Source organism: Nycticebus coucang, chromosome 23 (genome assembly GCF_027406575.1).
Source record: "Nycticebus coucang isolate mNycCou1 chromosome 23, mNycCou1.pri, whole genome shotgun sequence".
In the NCBI taxonomy this organism is placed as follows: Eukaryota; Metazoa; Chordata; class Mammalia; order Primates; family Lorisidae; genus Nycticebus; species Nycticebus coucang.
This window is the reverse complement of record NC_069802.1, coordinates 33585446-33599183: the sequence shown is the minus strand read 5'-3', so window position 1 is coordinate 33599183 and position 13738 is coordinate 33585446. Positions and strand designations below refer to the sequence as shown.

The following is a 13738-nucleotide window of genomic DNA, read 5'->3' as shown; positions in this document are numbered from 1 at the left end:
TAAAAGGCTCAGGTATGTTCTAATCATTGTAATTTACAATAATAAAAGCACTTTCTCCAGTTCTATATTTTGCCTGATTATTAAAAATGATGTTGCAATTATTAACTTGAACCATCGATGTTCTATTCACTCCACCGTGTCTGAGCCATTTACTAGTTTTTTAAGAAGTACTTTTTCCTTATGTGAATGTGAAACTTAGTTCATTAGCTAGGGATCAGACATAAACGATCTATATGAAACATATTTTCCCTTTGCGATGTCTTTGTACTGTATTTATTCTGGTTTATATAAATTGAAAACACTGAACAGAAGTAGAAATCAAATTTAATTAATAGAAAATAAAGACACAAAAATGGGCATTCTGCCCATATGAGTAAGAGTATGCTAATTGATAACATTAAATATTTAGTCTCAGTCCACTTGTAAACCAAAATCAAGTAAATCTGAATCCACCTCCTAATGTTTTGGGGATTGGAATCTATGTACGCTAGGGCTTTTTAAAAATAAGTTTCACTTCTCTAAGCACCAAGAAAAAGTTAAAATTGCAAAACGGGAATATGAAATTCATCTCATGCAGTGTGGGTCATTCTGTTATGCTTTAGCTAGACCCTCAAATATTTTCTCTATGTAAAATGTTTCCATAGAAAAGGATTAGTTCCTCTTTTAAAGCTTCTAAGGGGAGCTCTACCATGGAGCTCTCCCCTTCCATTTTGCAAGCCTCAACAAGTCCGCTGCTGAGTCAGAACCTCTTTCTTTTTCCCCTGGTGTGAGAAATCTTTCTCCCTGGAAAAATCAAAAAGCTTCGGAAATGTTTAGAATATCCCTGCGGGGGAAAGGGCGGGCTCGCCGCGGTAAACGCGGTGGGGAGGAGTCGCACACGCCGCAGTCCTGATGACAGCACATTAAATGCTTTTATGAAACAGGACGACTTGGAGCTGGCCCAGGGTTTCCATAGGAGCTGCCTCGGAGCCCATTCCTTGCGTGCATGTGTGTAAATAGCTGACAGAACCGGGTTACGCTCCGGAGACTTTGTTCCTCGTCACCCAGGTGAAAATGTTTGGTACACAACAGAAGGGGTCACCCTACAGAAATCACCTTCACTGCAGGGACGTTGGTGACAGCACGCCCCACGACGGCTAAACACGGAGACAAGCCCACAAGCACTTTCCGGGGCGACGCGGAAGCTCCCAAGTCAGGACGAGTCAGGGCCCGAGGTGCAGGCAGAGCCCCCCTGAGCAGCAAGTGTGAGACAGGACACCCCCCACCCACCCATCGCCGGGGCACGGGGTTGAGCTCGCGGCCGTGGGAGCCTATTTCTAGGCGGGCTCAAGCAGTTCAGGGGACGCAGTCCGGGTCTCAGTTTCCCCAGCGGGCCAGCTCCACCCTGGGAAGCCCAAGTCCGCGGCAGAGCCTCCCGTGACCGAAGGCGGAACAGAGGTGACAGGAAGGAGGCGGGGTGCGCGGGCGCGTGCGACCGGAGGGGCCGTTGCCCAGGAACGGTCCGTGCCTGCAGCGCGTGCTCGCCCTGGTGCGCGCGCGCGCCGGGGGCTCCCGACCCCCGTTAGCCAGTCGCCATCGGCCCCAACCGGCCTTTTCTCGAGCCGGGAAGAGGGCGCAAGGCGACGCGCTGATCGCTCCTGCCCGGGTCCCCGGGCCTCCCGGGAGTCCGAGCGCGCCCCCGACTAAATCTGCATGCTAATGAGGGGCGGGGCGACAGGCGCGGCGGCCTCGCGCCGCGCGTGCCGGGACGCACCGCGGGGGGCGGCGCGATTGTGAGGTGGCGCTGACGCACGTTCCGGGGTTCTTAAGCGGCGAGGGCGGCGGCGGCGGCGGCGGCGCCCGAGCCGGTGTCTGGAGGCGGCGGCGGTGGTCGCCGTGAGGGTTGTCGGGGTCGAAGTCGGTACCCCCTGGCTCAGTCACGGTGTCCCTCTCCCAGTGACTCCCCTCTCCTTCCACCACGGCCACGCCGCCCCAGCTCCGGCGGCTTCCTAAGCGGTGCAGGGGACAGGGCGCGTCTCTTCCCGCTGCCGCCGGCCTGATAAATGAGGGACTTCGGGGTTGGGGTGCTGCAGACCGCCCCGCTCCGAAGCAGCAGCCCCGGGTGTCTGTTCAGCGGCGAGGCGTACAATCACTACGCCGCGGGGTCCGTCTCCCAGCTGCCCTCCGCCACGCCCTTCGGCCCCCTCTCGCCGCCACCGTTGCCTGTCACCGGCTTCTCGAAGGCCGCCTCCCCCTTTTCCATCCCCCTAGGCGGCGGTGCGGGCGGCTCGGCCGCCGCCGCTTCCTCTTCCTCCCCGTTCCTGGCGCATCAGCAGACCATGCAGGATGAGCTGCTGCTGGGGCTGACACAGCAGCCGGCGCGGCCGTTCTCGGGGGCGGCGGCCGCAGAGAAACTCCCCAACCACCACTCCGGCGGCGGCACGATCGCGGGTGTGACCCACCTCCTCCCCTCCCAGGACTTCAAACCGAGTCTGCACCACCCCTCCTCCTCCTCCGCCTCCTCCTGCTGCTGCTGCCGCACCTCCTCCCCGCAGGACTTCAGTAAGCGGCAGCAGCAGCAGCAGCTGAGCAGCCAGAAGAGGAAAGAGTTCAGCCCTCCCCACCTTCCCCACCCTCCGGACTCGAAGCCGCCACCGCCACCGCCGCCGCTGCTCCTCTGCCCCGGCCGGTTCAGCCCACCACCGCCGCCTGGCCCTCTCCTCCAGCCGGCGCCGCTCGCCCAGCGCCAGGAGCAGCAGCCACCGCAGCCGCAGCAGTTCAGCCTCCCGCACCCACAGCACCACCCGCGGCAGGACTTCGCCCCGCGGCAGCGTCCGGCCGACCTGCCCCCGCTCCCGCAGCTCCCGCCCTCGCTGCCCGCAGCCCCGCGGCGCCGCCACGGAGGCGCGAGTAGCCCTAGCAAGACCCCGGCCGCGGGCGAGGGCAGCGCTGCCGAGGCCCCCAATGCGGGCTTGGCCCCCTCGACGCCGCCGGTGAACCCCGCGCTGGGCTCCATGGAGTCCCCCAACCACCCTCTGCTCAACAGTCCCAGTAACCTCCTGCCCGGCGGGGCGCTCGGCACCGGCGCCTTCAGCAGCCTGCAGAGCCCGGACCTTCCGCACCCGGGCGGGGGCGGGGGACCCCCAGGAGGCGGAGGGGGAGGCGGCTCCGCGTCGCCGCCGCCGCCGCTGCCCGGCTTCGGCACCCCCTGGTCGGTGCAGAGCGCGTCGCCGCCGCCCCAGCCCCAGCAGCCGCCTCCGCCCCAGTCCCAGCAGCCGCCTCCGCCCCAGCAGCCGCCGCAGCCGCAGCCGCCCGGATCGTCGGCCGCCACCCCGGGCGGCGGCGGCTCGCTCAGCGCCATGCCGCCGCCCAGCCCCGACTCCGAGAACGGCTTCTACCCCGGGCTGCCGTCGTCCATGAACCCGGCCTTCTTCCCGAGCTTCTCGCCCGTGTCGCCGCACGGCTGCGCGGGGCTCAGCGTGCCGGCGAACGGCGGCGGCGGCGGCGGTGGCTTCGGCGGCCCCTTCTCGGCGACCGCGGTGCCCCCGCCGCCGCCGCCCGCCATGAATTTACCTCAGCAGCAGCCCCCACCGCCCGCCGCGCCGCAGCAGCAGCAGAGCCGGAGGTCGCCCGTCAGCCCGCAGCTCCAGCAGCAGCACCAGGCGGCGGCCGCCGCCTTCCTGCAGCAGAGGAACTCGTACAACCACCACCAGGTACGGCGTGCGGCGGCCGGGCCGGGAGACGGCGGGCGCGGCGGCGGGAGGCCGGGACCCGGGCTGGGCCGCGGCCACCCGCCCGAGTGAGCGTGGGACGGGGACCCCAGCCCGCCACCGTGGGCTGTGGGGCTTCAAGAGACGGGTTCGCGCTGGAAGCCGCCGCTGCCGGGCGCCCCCTCGAACGCCCCGGCCGGCGGTGGGGGCTGGGGCCGGGCGGAATGGCGCCGGGCGGCTGGCGGGCGGCTCCTCGGGCTCCGCCGGTGACCGTGGCCCGGAGGGTCGCCGCCCGGGCCCCCGACACGGGGAGATGCGGCGGGGACGGCGCGGGCCCGGGAGCCTCGGAAGCGGCAGGGGGCAGAGAGCTTGGGCAGGAGGAAAACGATTCCAGTGGGGGTCGGGCAGAGAGGCTTTTCTGCTGTCGAGCGGGGTTCGTTCCCAAGTGGCCCGCCTGGGGCCTCGCCGCGGAGCCGCCCCGGGGCAGCCCGCCGGGCCCACCTGCCGGCCGCGCCCGGCGCCCGACCCGGCCACGACGCGGGCTGTCCTTGGGCTGTCACCGGGCTGAGAAAGAGAAACTGGTAGCCACGGCTCGGTTTCTAACGCACTAACGCCCAGCGATTGTTTTAGTGTCGTGCTTTTTAGGTTTGAGCATTATCCCGTGGATTTTAGGGAAAGACTAAACTTGAACCTGGGACTAGTGTGTTTCCACGTAGACTTGGGTGCACTTTTCGGTGGCTTAACCTTTTCTAAGGAAATCACGGAGTATGTGTATTTTAAGTAGGTGATCTAATGAAATCATGCTGACGAGGATTTTTATTTGTCTAAGTCCTTTTTGACTCACGATCCTTTTTAATGCCCTCAGTTCAATTTGGGGGTGACTGTTGGGTTGGTAAATAGACATTGAAAATGTTTTTAAATCTAGTTAGCATTTATTATAGCGATCATTCCGTTTAAGTCCATTCCCATGAAGGATTGACAGAGAAAGAAAACATGACCTTAACCAGTGCTTACTTAACTCGGGTAACTTTTTCAGTTGACTGCAGATTTCAAGGGTTAACCTTTTCAAAAGTGAATACTGCCTAAATTACCCACAGTAACAGCAATTTATCTAAATTCACAAACAGCACTTTGTGTCAAATCACTGGTTTCTGAGAAAAGAGATTGTTGTGGCCTATAAGGGTTGAAAATATAAAATTGTGAAATAATGTTCTACTTTTCCATGATCTGCATAATTTTGAGCAACTGTATTTTGTGTCTCAGGGTCTTCATTTTTTTTTTTTTTTTTTTTTTTACTGGAAGCTTGCCACAGAGAAGTATCTATAGGTAATTTTGTATTCTTAAAGTCATGATGTAGAGGGTAGACATTAGAAGGACATGATCCGTATTTAACTGTCATCTGCTTTGGGGCAAAAGATAGGTCTCTCCGTGGAGTGTAAGAGGTCACACAGCTTTCACAGGGGAACTTAAGGTCAGAAAGAGAACTTCGAACACTGAATCATTTAGCAAGGAAAGTGAGGCCCTCAAGACTGGAGTGATCCCGGTCCCCTACTTGCAAAAAGCATTTTGAACTGTGTGCAGGGAAAGAGTAGTGTATGTTCAAGATTATATTAGCATTTAGTTTTAAAAAATTGGTACCATAAATCAAGGGTCCTTTTTTAACTGTCTTTTAAGAAACATGTTTAACTTTAAAAGTGTTGTGTTTGAGTACCCAGGTAGTCCATCCTTCTTTGACTATATCTTAGCACCAAATTATTAATATCTAAATTATTTACTGTAGAATTACTAGCAATGAGCTCCATGTTAAAAAGAAAAGTATAGCTTTTTGGTGGATTTTCCATTCTTTGATGACTTAACTGTCCTTGCCATAGGTTTTAGATTGAGATTGAATTAATTTTTGAAAATAAATGAACTTAATGAAGACTTTGTATTAAAGTCTCTACTCGAATAATCTAAGCACATACACTGTAGTTGTTTATTGGGTAGTGTGTCTCAGTGGATCCACCTATGGGTTACATCAGATAATTGCTTTAGAGTTAATGAATTATTAAATGAATTAAAAACTAAACACAAAACACTTTAAAAGAATATATTAAAACTAGAATAAAAGACCTTAAGCACTGAATAAACAAGGCAAAGAAAAGGCGTATTTCCTATACTATCCCTAGCCCCAAAAGGCATTTTTAGTTCCTGCAAGAGAGTAGCCCTGAATGTTATCACTATTCATTTTTGTAGTGACACAACTTGTTTTGGAAACCTAAAGTCTAAATATTTCACTGATATGATTGGGATATTTTAACTAATAAAGGCCATATTTTTAGTTGTGTGACTGGTATAATGTGGTTGCTTGAAGATCAGAATGCAGGTTGTATCTTTTAAAAGTCTAAAAAGTTAATTTCAATTTAAAAGTGTTTTTCCTCCATATTTAACATGTTCACAGTTCTCTTAGGGAAAAAAGTAACTACATGGTCCTATTTTGGTAATTGTCATGAAATACTGTTATATTTATAGTAGATAAGAAGATAAAAACCTGGCCCAGCATCAAGTATGATTTCAACATCTCAAGCTCAAGTTAAAATGTATTACATTGCCTTTGTATATTTCATGTTTTTAAGATCATATAAGTTCTTAGCTTAGGTCTAAAATTTGAATTATAACCTTTTTAAATACCTGTACTCTATAATGGTGTGTTTTCTTTCTTTCCTCAGCCTCTTCTGAAACAATCTCCCTGGAGCAACCATCAGAGTGGTGGCTGGGGCACTGGAAGTATGTCGTGGGGAGCAGTGCATGGCAGAGATCATCGCAGAAGTGGCAACATGGGGATTCCAGGAACTATGAACCAGATATCTCCACTGAAGAAACCATTTTCTGGTAATGTCATAGCACCACCGAAATTTACTCGCTCTACTCCATCACTGACTCCAAAATCTTGGATTGAAGATAATGTGTTCAGAACAGATAACAACAGTAACACGCTCTTACCCTTACAGGTAAGAATGGTATGTAAATGGCCTTATTGCTTATGTTAATTTTTTGAAATCTGAAGCCGGGTGGTGGTGGTAGAAGCAGCAGTAGTATGGTAACAATAACAGATTTTTTTTTTTTTTATTTCAGGTTAATGTGAGGGTAAAAATAACCAAGTCACAATATTTGAATTTGTTAGGTGGAGTCCCTTTTGTAGTTATGTCTTACGCCCAAAAGGTTTATTATTTCTGATTGGCTACCAAAATTTCTTTGTCCCATAATCTGGCTAAGCTAAAATGTTCTGTAATTGTCATTATTCATAGAAGTGACTATGATCAGCTGTATATGTATTAAAATATACTTAGTACAGCTGCGATTATGGCAACATAATAATATTAAGGATTTTTGCGTATAATTTATATTTGTCTTCACTAGTTCAGTGATTATTTTTTTCCTGAATGTTATGATCATTAGACTTTTTTTTCCAGGCCTTTTAATGTTTCATTGGATATTTTGTTGAAGTTCCTTTATGGCTATTTCAAATGAGATTTCTTTCTTTTTTCCCCCTAAAGCCTTGGAGGATGGAACAAAAGTTTAAGATAGAAAGAACTTTTTTTTGTTGTTGTTTTTGTTTTTCCTTTCCTTTTTGGGAGGGGTGGGCACGGGGGAAAGAACTGCTCATTTCTGATGAAAACTTCTATGCTATTGAAGGTGAGATCTAGTTTGCAGTTGCCAGCTTGGGGCTCAGATTCACTCCAAGATAGTTGGTGCACTGCAGCCGGAACCTCCAGAATAGACCAGGTAGGCTGCACAGTGTATGTTTTTCAGGATTTTGGCTAGGAGTTTAGTATTTATGAGTAGGATTTATTATTGATGTTCCGATTGTACCTATTTAAACATACGTTAGAGGGCATGAAAGCAATTTATATTTATGGATTGCCTGATAAAAACTATTTAACATAAAATGTTTTATTTTCGAATATTTCTGAGACTATAATAAATTTATTTTTGGAGAAAGGAATTAATTATATACCCAAGAGCACCTGACTTTAAACACCAGTCAAACTAAGCATATTTGTTTTCAGAATTATATGTAATTAGGTAGTCATGTTGGCTGTGTTCACTTAACTTCCAGCTTTACATTTTATCGATGTTTTACAAAACTTTGCAGTAAATTTTTATCATGAGATCTGCTAATTTGTTTTCAGATGTATTTCTTAAAAAATACACTGTTCACTTATTTACTTTCATAAGGAATCTTTATGATATAGTATTTTATTCTAAATTTTATTACTGCTTTTATATTCTGTCTCCTTCCAAACAGCTTCCTATGGAGCAACCCTTAGGCAAAAAGCTCAGAGGAGTTACTCATAATCAAATTACCTGCAAGCTTTTTGTGGTCACAGAATGCTGTCTTTCTTACTGTGGACTGAATGTGAATGCAGATTGGGTGCCAGGTGATGAGGATTATCACAGGATTTAGAAAACTCCAGTCTCTGTACATGAGAATTTTTTCTTACAAAGCTCAAGTTTGAATGGGAATAGACTTGATATTGTGGAGTTATGTGAATGGAGCTGTTATCCTTAGCTGAGGCTCTTCCTCAGTTAATTTATCAGCATGAGATGATTTATAAGTAAGGACGGTTTAAGCAGATTCATAATACATTTGTAAACAGCATTCTAATCTAGTGGGGTAGCACTAACTTAGATAATCAGCCTTTAGCAATTGTTTTAGGCAAGTACTACCTGTTTACCAAAGTAGTCCTGCCTGGATCTTCATTTAGAAAGAGTTGTTCATCTAGTGAAATTTGCAACTTGTTGTCTTGTAAATGTAAGTTAACTATTTATCTCCTATCTCTATTCTTCTTTACTCTGGCTCAGGCATAGCCATAAAAGTGACTTTTTTAAAGGTAGCACTTTTATATTATTCAAATCGACTAGTAAATGCCTAGGAGATAATAGTATGTTAGGAGAAGAAAATTATTATAATTATTTTAAAAGTGGAAAGGGAAATGTTGTCATAGAGGAAGGGACATAATTATTCTAAGTATGCAGGCAGAAGCAATATACGTATATAAAAGAGATGTATCCTTAGAGAAGTAAGAAGACAAATTAGCTGGCATATGGCATAAAAAGTCCATGAGTGGGGGGGCAGATGTTGAAAAGTTGGGTATTGAAATGGTTTCAGTTGGAGAGTGCTGGAGAGTAACTATAGTTAGGTGATAGTGAAAGGGTAGCTTTCAAATTAGGTTCTGGTGCTGCCTGGAGACAAGGGCTCTAGACCTCCTGCTTAGACTTCAGTCAAAGCCACTCTACTACCTGGTGTATAACCTGGGTTTTAGGTAAATTCATTCTAGGAAAAAATAATTTTAGTGCTTTAACATAAAGAAATGTATTTGGTAAGCTGCTGAGATATCGGCATTCCCTGTGGACTCTTGAGCAGATGTATGATGTAATGAAGTGGAAGTCAGTGGGGAAAAAAGATAGTGGAAACTGAACTGAATTCCGGAAGGAAAGGAGGTCTCAGACCTGGATTTGCCTCTGTTTCCTCTCACAGCTTTATGACTTGGAGTGACACACTTTATAGGCTGTCATCCCTCCAGGTCATCATTTCCTTATCTGTAGAAGGCGGCCTTGGACTGGGCTCTGTGAGGCCTTTTCAGGCAGCTCTGTCACTCTCTCAGAACTGCTTTGGCCACGGCTTTTCCTCCCTGCCCTCCACACCCCCTGCCTTTATTTTTCCAACACTAGCAGTGTGGTTTTCTAGTGGGGAGGGGTCTAAGGCACTGGGCTAAAGCAAAGGGGATAGGATATGACCTTCTAGCTAGACTTGAAAGCAATGTCATTGTCTCCTGTAAGTACCCTGAGGGTACTTACACATAATTTGTTTTGTGTTTCCATCTTTCCATAAAAGGTTGAGGTATTTGAAGTTGAGGCTCTTAAAAATGCAGCAGCAGCTACAAACTGAAATTGGTATTCTTAAAACATTGGGTAGTTTCTTATTATTTGGCAAAATTAAAATTATAGAAATTAATTAATCATGAAATATTTGAAGTTTTTTTTCATTTCTAACCTTTCGTCTTATACAACTATGTAATACTAATACATTTTTGTTAACAAATGCATTATTTTAAAGCATTTAACTTTTTATTTTCTTTAGTCTCAAACTTACTAGGCCGAGAATACACTAAATTCTTGAACTGAAGTCTTTAATTGTTAGACCTGGCTACTTTAAGTATACCTATTTCAAAAACCAAACATGTAATTGCATTCAATAAATTGAAGAGAAACTTTTCTGGAGTTTGATTCTATTTCAATTGTATGTAAAAGTTTGTGATTGGTATTTCTTTATTTTAAATAACCTCATTGTTTTTAAAAATGGAAATCTTGAAATTTAAAGTATTTTTAAAGCAAATATACATTTTTATGCACATTTCTGACTTTAACATGATTATTAGATATCTCTATTAATTTCTTTAAGGCTGAGAATTACTTTAAAATGCTATTAGCTAGGTAGTTACCCTTGCAAGAAATCATTCTTAAAAATATGAATTTGGAATTACATTAAAATGGAATTTTTCAGCCAGGCAGAGTACGTAGCATGTGCCTGTAGTCCCAGCTACTCCAGCCGTGAGAGGACGACTGGGGCCCAGGAGGTGGAGTCCTGCCTGGGCAACAGAGCATAATATCCTCTCAAAAAACAAACAAAAAAAATTAAAGGAATTTTCAGTGAGATGTTATAATTACAGTGTATTTATTCATTAATACCTGAATGTTTTAAATAAAAGAGTATGTTTTTTTGTTTTTTTGGGTTTTTTTACCGAAGTTACTGTTTCTTACAAGTTTATATGGGGCATATTAGTTCACTGCAAACTAAGTGACATCAAAAAACACTAATCAGTGTGTGGGGCCTATAAATAGGTGTCAGCTTGTCCCCACCTGGGGTTGTCAGTGTATTCAGCTCTGTGTTTCTGCTCTTAACTGTAGTTCAGGTTTTGCTCAGGCTTACAGGGTGTGAACATGTCATATAAAATATCTTGAGTTAATTGAAGATATTTCTCACCAATCTTTAATATGTAGGCTATTATGAAAATGTGAAAGGTGATAATTAGAAGAGTCTTTATTCACTTTACGTTAAAAAGGAAACAGTATATAGTAGTAGACTGAGATCAATTTTTTTATCTAATAAAACATTCCTTAAATTGTGGTTGTTAAACCAGATGAACTTCAGAGACATTGGTGGTCCTCAGACTGTTACCCACTGAAAATGAAAGAGAATGAATAGGCTCTTGCATACATGCTTAGATAATGGAAGGTAATTAATGCTTTCGTTTTATTTCCTATCTGTTCATTGCTTTAACTGTACTTAAAATATTTTCTGCTTGTATTTCCATTTTCTTTAATCATTGAGGGTATTAGAATAGCTTTGGCCATTTTGAGCCTTTTAAGCATTTCAGACTTTGCTGAGAGTAACTTTCACAGCATTTTGTTGATATTTATTTATTTTTTTTTTAATTCTCTCTATACATACACGTGTTTACTTGGTTTCCACTTTTTGCCTTCACAAAATTAAAAAGGCTTAAAATTTAATAACAGTAACAATGTTTAAGATGAGGACTAGAAACAAAAACCTCGTAAAGAATGAACAAAGATAAATACATTCAGAAAAGAAATCAGACGATTGCTGCAACAAAATATTGAGCAATAATAATAATAATGCAAAAAAGTAACATTCACATTGTCAGATAAGAGTATGTCTATCATAGAGTGCTTTGAGGTTCAGTATGGAGTCATCAGTTAACTTCTTGCTTTTTTTATTCTAAGTCTCAAAAAATAGACAACTAATATTTATAAATAAAAATAGATGATTTCAAAAAACAGATCATGCCAAATCTTATAGACAATAGAAGGAGAAATACTTCAAAATCATTCTACTTCATCTGGATATACCTGATACTAAAATCGGAAAAAATATATTATTATAAAGGGAAATTACAAACATAATTTACTTATAAATGAGGATGCAATATCCTAAATAACATATTGACAAGTTGAATTAAAAATTAATGTTTAAGTAATGTACTTTGGTCAAAATTAAATCCAATTTAATTTTGGATATTTTTTTCAATTATTTTCTTTTTCTTTTTTTTTTCCTTTCCCTCACCCCCTCCCTCCTTCTCTCTCTGTCTGCTCTCCCCTTCCCCCATGCCCACAGTGTCATTAATTGTCATTAATTGTCCTCATATCAAAGTTGAATACATAGGATTCATGCTTCTCCATTCCTGTGATGCTTCACTAAGAATAGTGTGTTCCACCTCCATCCAGGTTAATACAAATGCTGTAAAATCTCTATGTTTTTAATGGCTGGATAGTATTTGATGGTATACATAAACCACAGCTTGCCAATCCATTCCTGCATTGAGGGGCATTTAGGCTATTTCCACATTTTAGTGATTGTAAATTGAGCTGCGATCAACAATCTAGTACAAGTGTCTATAATAAAAGGTTTTTTTTTCCTTCTGGATAGATGCCCAGTAATGGGATTGCAGGATCTAACGGGAGGTCTAGGTTGAGTTCTTTGAGAATTCTCCATACTTCCTTCCAAAAAGGTTGTATTAGTTTGCAGTCCCGCCAGCAGTGTAAAAGTGTTCCTTTCTCTCCACGTCCACGCTAGCATCTGCAGTTTTGAGATTTTGCGATATGGGCCATTCTCGCTGGGGTTAGATGATATCTCAGGGTGGTTTTGATTTGCATTTCTCTACTGATTAGGGATGATGAGCATTTTTTCATGTGTTTGCTAAGCCATTCATCTGTCTTTAGAGAAGGTTCTGTTCATCTCTCTTCCCCATTGATGTATGGGATTGTTGGTTTTTTTCTTGTATTTAAGTTCTGTATAGATCCTTGTTATTAAGCTTTTGTCTGATTCAGAATATGCAAATATCCTTTCCCATTGGGTAGGTTGTCTATTTGCTTTGGTTGTCTCCTTAGCTGTACAGAAGCTTTTCAGTTTAATTAAATCCCATTTGTTTATTATTGCTGTTGTTGCAATTGCCATGGCAGTCTTCTTCATAAAGTCTTTCCCCAGGCCAGTATCTTCCAGTGTTTTTCCTATTCTTTCTCTGAGGATTTTTATTGTTTCATGCCTTAAATTTAGGTCCTTTATTCCATTTTGAATCAATTTTTGTGAGTGAAGAAAGGAGTGGGTCCAGTTTCAGTCTTTTACATGTGGATATCCAGTTCTCCCAGCACCATTTATTGAATAAGGAGTCTTTCCCCCAGTGGACGTTCTTGTTTGGTTTATGGAAGATTAGTGGTTATAAGTTATTGGTTTCATTTCCTGGTTTTCTATTCGATTCCGAATGTCTATGTCTCTTATTTTTGTGCCAGTACCATGCTAGTCTTGAATACTATGGCTTTGTAGCCAGCCTAAAATCTGGTATGGTGATACCCCTGGCTTTGTTGATATTTAGAATAAATAAAGGCAGTTCAAGAAACATATGTTCATTCTATATCTGTTAATTATACCATTGATTGCCTCTGAGAAGAAAAGAGTGCAGTTGGATGAGGAAGGGGTGTCTATGGAGCAAACAGAGAGTGATGTTAGAGGCTGGGAGGTGGAGCGCCGCAGTCAGGCAGTCAGGCAGGGTAGCACCATCAGCTGCTGACCGAGTGTAGTGCACTCACTTACCTTGTATAATCAGGAATGAAAATCAGTATTTATTTAAAATTGGAAACAATATAGATACAGAGGATACAAAGTTTTTCTATAACCTCTCTTCTTTTTCTTTGGGAGAATACTTCATTTTCAAGAGGAAAAGGTTCTACTTGAACACTTTTGAAATAAAACAGTGTTATGAATATATCACAGAAAAAAAATAGTAATAATATCTCACCAGTTACCTTACAATTAAGTTTAAGTTCCCTTTATCAAGACTATTCTGACTTTATGTATCATTGACCTCCTTGTTTTCCAGTTGTTATAATCTTAGGTTATCTTCAAGATTAGAGTTACTTACTTTGTTTTTTTCTGTTTCTTTCCAGTCTTTGAAACTCTCTTAAGTATTTTGTGGCAAATGTCTGGGTTT

General features: G+C 44.4%; 1 protein-coding gene across 10 annotated transcripts in view; it reads left to right on the top strand.

The window, feature by feature from the left end:
• Positions 1-328: 328 nt before the first annotated feature.
• The window catches only part of CPEB2 (cytoplasmic polyadenylation element binding protein 2), a 75378-nt gene continuing 61968 nt past the window's right edge, over positions 329-13738 (top strand). For 4 of the 10 annotated variants that reach the window (XM_053577632.1, XM_053577628.1, XM_053577629.1 and 1 more), the window contains exons 1-3: positions 329-3692; positions 6398-6688; positions 7365-7454. In XM_053577632.1, the coding sequence (XP_053433607.1) occupies positions 2043-3692; positions 6398-6688; positions 7365-7454 (2031 nt within the window). In that variant the 5' untranslated portion in view covers positions 329-2042. The remainder of the gene's footprint in view (positions 3693-6397; positions 6689-7364; positions 7455-13738) is intronic. The other 6 variants (XM_053577631.1, XM_053577627.1, XM_053577636.1 and 3 more) reach the window with 3 other exon arrangements.